The following is a 6754-nucleotide window of genomic DNA, read 5'->3' as shown; positions in this document are numbered from 1 at the left end:
CACCTCTCTCTCTCCTCTCCTCTGTCTATTTCCTCTCTCAGTTCTCTCTCTCTTCTCTCTCCTCTCTCTCTCTCTTTGTCTCTCTTCTCTCTCTCCTCTGTCTCTCTTCTCTCTCCAGTCTCTCTTCTCTGTCTCTCCTCTCTGTTCTCTCTCTCTCTTCTTTCTCTCTCTCCTCTCTTCTCTCTCTCCTCTTTCTTCTTTCTTTTTCTCCTCTGTTCTCTCTCTTCTTTCTCTCTCTTCTCTCTCTCCTCTGTCTCTCTTCCCTCTCCTCTCTCTCTCTTTCCTCTATCTCTCCTCTCTCTCTTCTCTCTCTCCTCTCTCTTCTCTCTCCTCTCTCTTCTCTCTCTCTCTCTTCTTTCTCTCTCTCCTCTGTCTCTCTTCTCTCTCCTCTCTCTCCTCTTTCCTCTGTCTCTCTGTCTCTCCTGTCTTTCTCTCTCCAGTCTCTCTTCTCAGTTCTCTCTCTCTTCTTTCTCTCTCTTTTCTCTCTCTCTTCTTTCTCTCCTCTCTCTGTCTCTCTTCTCTCTCCTCTCTCTTCTCTCTCTCTCTTCTCTCTCTCTCCTCTTCTTTTTTTCTTTCTCTCCTCTCTCTGTTCTCTTTCCCTTCTTTCTCTCTCTCCTCTCTCCTCTCTCCTGTTCTCTCTCTCCTCTCTCTTCTCTCTCTCCTCTTTCCTGTCTCTCCTCTGTCTCGTCCCTCACATGACGTTGGTCAACCTGTCCTCTAAAGTTATGTCTCTCTCAGAAATTTTGGGGTTATTCTCCTAACCACTTTGATGACTTTGCTTGTTATTGCCCTGCGGTACTGAGTTTTGTGTGTGTTCAGATCTTGTGGGGTTAGGGAAAGTTCTTTCCTTTCGAAGCGCTTTTGTAGACGCAGACTTGGCTTTATAGCTTACTGATGTATTTATATGCCAGAGCTTAAAGGCTGCTTCCCTTGAAAACGATGCCAAATGGTTTACAACTCCGGGTTAAAGTAAAAGGATTAAAACTCCACTTTGCTTTTTAAGCAGAGGGAAACCATCTGTAGGCTTCTGGCTTTGGAAAGGTTCAAAACGTTGAACAAACCTTTTGAAAGGGAATTACATTTTTGGTGCGTGTGTGCGCACATATGCCACACAACCCTTTTAGAGGTGAAGTCACATTCCTGCACACTTGCGTAGCTATGGGGATGGGGAAAGTCTCCCTGGAGTCAAAGTAGCCTGGACACGCTATAGTGGATTTTAAAACAGGAATCTGCAGCCTGCTGCTTCTTCTCAGTTGCAGCATTCTGCGATGTGGTTGCGTGTTGTTGCTGTAAAGATGAAGGTTAAAGCACACAATGCCTTTTGCGGTTGTTCCACGGTTATAATATTGCGCCTTGTTTCGGAGGCTCGGTTGTCGTAGATCAGTGGTTCTCAACCTGTGGGTCGGGACCCCATTTGGGGTCGATCGACCATTTCACGGGGGTCACCAAGCAAGGCTGTCCGCCATTTTTTTGTCCGCCATTTTTTTTGTCCGCCATTTTTTTTGTCCGCCATTTTTTTCCCCTTTTCCGGCGGGTGCCTTACCTCCCTTGGGCTGGGCCAGCTGGTGGTCGGCCTGCTCCGTCTCTGCCGCTTGCCAGCTACGCCTCGGCCGGCGCAGGGGGCGGAACCACGCATGCGCGGCGCTCCCGAGCAGGGAAAGTCCTCGACTTACGACCGGTTGGGTAGTCCTTAACTTAAGACCGGTTTAGTCCTCGACTTACGACTGGTTGGGGTCGCGGCATTAAAAAGGTTGAGAACCACTGTCGTAGATGAAGAATCAAAGGGACACAGAACTGGGGGCTCCTGGGGGCTCTCTGAGTGGGGTTGTTTCCTTACAGACGTTTGACATCTCTTGAAAGGGAAGGGAGGGGAATTTGCAGATAGGAGGGGGAGGAAGAGGAGGGAGGGGACGACGAGGAGGAGGAGGATGACTGTGGGGTCCTGGGTCTTCTCTGAGCTTGGTTTTCTTGCAGATGTTTCATTAGCCAGCTAGGGAACATCATCAGTAATAGAAGGCAGGGAGATTTTTCAGAGGAGGAGGAGGAGGAGGAGGATAAAGGGAGGAAGAGGAGAAGGAGAAGGCGGAGAAGGAGGAGAAAGGGAGGAGGAGAAAGGGAGGAGGAGGAGGAGGAGGACTGTGGAGTCCCTAATGCTCTCTGAACTTGTTTTTTTTCTTGCAGACGTTTCATGACCCAACTAGGGAACATCATCAGTGCTAGAAGGCAGGGAGAATTTTCAGATTAGGAGGAGGAGGAGGAGGAGGAAAAAGGGAGGAGGTGGAGGAAGAGGAGGAGGAGGAGAAAGAGAGGAGGAGGTGGAAGAGGAGGAGGTGGAGGAGGAGGAGGAGGAGGAGGAGAAAGGGAGGAGGGAGGAGGAGGAGGAGAAAGAGAGGAGGGAGGAGGAAGAGGAGAAAGGGAGGAGGAGAAGAGGAGGAGGAGGAGAAAGGGAGGAGGAGGAGGATGTGGGGTCCCAGGTGCTCTCTGAGCTGGAATTTTTTTCTTGCAGACGTTTCATGACCCCGCTAGGGAACATCATCAGTGCTGGGGGGGGGGGGTTTCCTCTCTGTTTATATACAAATGGTTTGCCCTGTTAACATTGGTAGTTTTCTTGGTGGTTCAACGCCCAGATAAGCAGAGATTAACAGCAAGATTAACACCAGGCCAACACTCAAGCAGCAAGCAAGAAACAGTCAACAGTCGACAATACCCCAATCAAGGAACTACCAACTCAGACAAACAAGGGATCAATCACCCGCAGTCTAATCAGGGATCTTGCTGAGCAAGCTGGATTCTACCGGCAGTGCTTCTGCTCTCCTGTAGGTGTCGCCCTTGCACAACGGATAACTCAAATACTAACTATGGAGAAGCTCTTGGCAGTTGAAGAATAGAACAGAGCTGGAGGGGACCTTGGAGGCCTTCTAGTCCAGCCCCCTGCTCAAGCAGGAGAACCTATACAGTCTCAGACAAGTCTAGCCTCTTCTTAAAAACCTCCAGTGATGGAGCACCCACGATTTCTAGAGACAAGCTGTTCCACTGGTTAATTGTCCTCACTTTTAGGAAGTTTCTCCTTAATTCCAGGTTGCTTCTCTCCTTGATCAGTTTCCATCCGTTGTTTCTTGTCCTGCCTTCGGGGGCTTTGGAGAATAAATTGACCCCCTTCTTCTTTATGGCAGCCCTTCAAATACTGGAAGACTGCTATCATGTCTCCCCTATTTCTCCTTTTCTTTAGACTAGCCAAACCCAAGTCCCACAGCCGTTCTTCGTATGTTTTAGTCTCCAAGCCTTTGATAATCTTAGTTGCTCTTCTCTGGATTTTTTCCAAACTCTCCACATCTTTTTTGTGATTATGGTGAGCAAAATTGGCTGCTGTATTCCAGGTGTGGCCTCACTAGGGTTTTATAAAGCAGTATTAATACTTCACGTGATCTTGATTCTATGCCTCTGTTTATACAACCCAGGATTGTATTAGCTTTTTGGGCTGCTGCCGCACACGGCTGGCTCTTGGTCAAGCGATCGTCCACCAGGACTCCAAGGTCCCTCTCACAGTTTGTATGTGCGATTCTTGAGCTTTGAAGAGTAGAAGTGGTAATTGAGGAGATGTAGTGAGGTTCACCCTTGTGGAAATCAGCTTCCTTCTCCAGCAACCCAACTCTTCTCCATTAGAAGAGGGCTTTCTCTGGGAGAACCTCACTCATGTCCCCGTGATGGAACCTCACTCAAGGTCATGGTTTCTGTCTCCTCCTCCTCCTCCTCTTCCTCCTCCTCCTCCTCCTCCTCCTCCTCCCGTCTTCTCCCCCTCCTCCTCCTCCTCTTCCTCCTCCTCCTTAAGGAATGTCTTAAATGCAAAACATAAGCAGAGAGCAAACCCTTCTCCCTTCTAGCACTGATGGTGTTCCATAGTTGGGTCAGGAAACGTCTGCAAGAAAACAGCTGAACTTCTCCTCCTCCTCCTCCTCCTACTCCTCCTCCTTCTCCTTCTCCTCCTCCTCCTCCTTCTCCTTCTATTTCTCCTTCTCCTCCTCCTTCTTCTCCTTCTCTTTCTCCTCCTTCTTCTCCTTCTCCTTCTCTTTCTCCTCCTCCTCCTTCTCTTTCTCCTCCTCCTCCTTCTCCTTCTCTTTCTCCTCCTCCTCCTCCTCCTCCTCCTCCTCCTCCTCCTCCTCCTCCCTCCTCTTCTTCCTCCTCCTCCTCCTTTCAATAAACCCTACTTCCTTCTAGCACTGATGATGTTACCTAGCCTGATAATGAAATGTCTCAGGGACCACCCACAGTTGTTCTCCTCCTCCTCCTCCCCTTCCTCTTCCTCTTTCTCCACTTCTTCCTCTCCACACACACACCCCTCCCCTTCTAGCACATGTTACCTAGCCGGGTCATGAAACATCTGCAAAAAAACAGCCCAGCGCAGAGAGCACCAAGGACCCTCTCGTTTCAACCTTGAGCCACAAATATCCTCTCCCGTCAGCATAGACCAGGCTGGCTCTCCCAGGAGACCCTCAAGAGGACCGAGGTCCTCGCTAGGGGTCCCCAATGCTCACCCTTTACTCAAAGGGCAATTTACGAGGGACTCGCCGAGAACGTCTGCTGTTTATTTCCCTGCGGTCGCTGTGGGATTATTCCCACTGGATCATGCCCCAGGTTGGGAGGTGAGGCTGTTGCCGCATGTATAAAAAATGCTAGAATGTGGACCAAGAAGTTTCCACATGCCCATAGTGGAAAATATTTGGAAAAAGGTTTCACATGCTTGCCCTAGGATTAAACAAGTTATCCACAAGGCCGGCCAAGACTGTGGATTTCCACAAATGTTTAAAACATAACGATGAGTTGGTTGCCTTAAAAATAGAGCAGGCTGTAAACAGGCAGACGCACACGGAGTTCCTAAAGGATGAGACGGAAAAGTCATCCAGACCAGGCTTGGATCCTGGATGTGGGGAATGTTGGGTTCAATAAAATAATAAATCTAATTCCAAGGCCGGCTGAGGGCAGTCTTCCAGTGTCTCAGGGGCTGCCCCAAAGAAGAGGGAGTCAAGCTATTCTCCAAGGCGCCTGAAGGCAGGACAAGAAGCAACGGATGGAAACTCATCAAGGAGAGAAGCAACCTGGAACTAAGGAGAAATTTCCTGACAGTGGGAACAATTAACCAGTGGAACAACCTGCTTGCAGAAGTGGTGAATGCTCCAACCCTGGAGGTTTTGAAGAAGAGACTGGACAGCCATTTGTCTGAAATGGTGTAGGGTTTCCTGCCTGAGCAGGGGGTTGGACTAGATGACCTCCAAGGTCCCTTCCAACTTTATTATTATCATTATTATTATTGTTGTTGTTGACCAGTGTATTGGGGGAAATGCCTGTGGAGCTTCTCCATCATCCAGGCCATCCTGGTCCCAAAGGTGCTTTTTTCCAAAAGGCAACTGGAATTTCTCAGGGCTTTCTCCCCCCCCCCCCCCGAAAACATTTTGCTTCCCATCCAGGAAGCTTCTACGGTTCTCTTGGATGAGAAGTGAAATGTTTTGGAAGAAAAACAAACAAACAAGAAAGTCCAGTTGCCTTTGGGAAAAAGCAGCTTTGGGACCAGGGTGGCCTGGACGATGGGGAATCTCCATAGATGACAGTGAGGACAATTAAGCAGTGGAACAACCTGCCACCAGAAGTTCTGGGTGCTCCATCGCTGGAGGTTTTCAAGAAGAGATTGGACAGCCATTTGTCGGGAATGGTAGAGGGTCTCCTGCTTGAGCAGGAGGCTGGACTAGACGACCTCCAAGGTCCCTTCCAACTAGGTTATTCGATTAAGTCTTCTCCACTAGTAGCTGTCTTGGTTCCCTGTCACTGAAACGAGATCTTTTTCCCTCCAGTATAAACAGGAGGAGCTGGAAGGGGAGGGCTGGGAATACGCCTCCCTCTTTGGCTGGACCTTCCATATGAAACACCGCAAGACGGATTCCTTTCGCCGTCGGCGCTGGAGACGTCGGATGGAGCCCCTGGAGCAGACGGGCCCAGCCGCGGTCTTTGCCCTGGAAGGCGCCCTGGTAGGTAGCATCCGTTCTTCCTTTCGCCCAGGGACAGGTGGTCCTCCACTTACCACGACAATTGAGCCCAACGTCTCTGTCGCTAGGCGAGACAGGGGTTCAGTGACTTTTGCCCCGTTTTGTGACCTTTCTGGCCATAGTTGTTAAGTGAATCACTTGGCGTTGGTGAAGTTAGGAGCATGGTTACTACAACCCTTTGGCTGGAAAGACCTAGGCCAGGGGTGGGGAAACCTTGGCTCTTTTATGACTCGTGGACTTCAACTCCCAGAATTCCTGAGCCAATATGGCTCAGCTTGGAAACCTCTCCCTTTCCCCTCAGCATGGCTGGCTCAGGAATTCTGGGAGTTGAAGTCCACCAGTCATGAGGGGGGCCATAGTTCCCCCATGCTGGCTCAGGAATTCTGGGAGTTGAAGTCCACGTCATAAAGAGGCCATAGTTCCCCCATGCTGGCTCAGGAATTCTGGGAGTTGGTCCACAAGTCATAAAGGGGCCGCAGTTCCTTAAGCTGCCTCAGGAATTCTGGGAGTTTATGTCTACCAATCATAAGGGGACCACAGTTCCTCATGCTGGCTCAGGAATTCTGGGAGTTGAAGTCCACAGGTCATAAAGAGGCCGTAGTTCCCCATGCTGGCTTAGGAATTCTGGGAATGAAGTCCACAAATCATAAGGGGGCCACAGTTCTCTATGCAATGTATTGTCTAGGCCAGAGGTAGGCAACCTTGGCTCTTTTATGACT

General features: G+C 49.8%; 1 protein-coding gene across 1 annotated transcript in view; it reads left to right on the top strand.

Moving 5' to 3' along the window:
- LOC107300184 (dysferlin-like) overlaps positions 1–6017 on the top strand; it is a gene marked incomplete at its 3' end in the record, with an annotated part of 71647 nt that extends 65630 nt beyond the window's left edge. Inside the window, 1 exon segment of the mRNA XM_029286952.1 lies at positions 5844–6017. Within this exon segment, the coding sequence (XP_029142785.1) occupies positions 5844–6017 (174 nt within the window).
- Positions 6018–6754: the final 737 nt, after the last annotated feature.

The sequence above is a fragment of the Protobothrops mucrosquamatus genome, unplaced genomic scaffold, assembly GCF_001527695.2.
Source record: "Protobothrops mucrosquamatus isolate PMUCROS unplaced genomic scaffold, P.Mucros_1.0 scaffold6324, whole genome shotgun sequence".
In the NCBI taxonomy this organism is placed as follows: Eukaryota; Metazoa; Chordata; class Lepidosauria; order Squamata; family Viperidae; genus Protobothrops; species Protobothrops mucrosquamatus.
The sequence above is the reverse complement of the archived record's forward strand: the minus strand, read 5'-3'. Positions and strand labels throughout refer to the sequence as shown.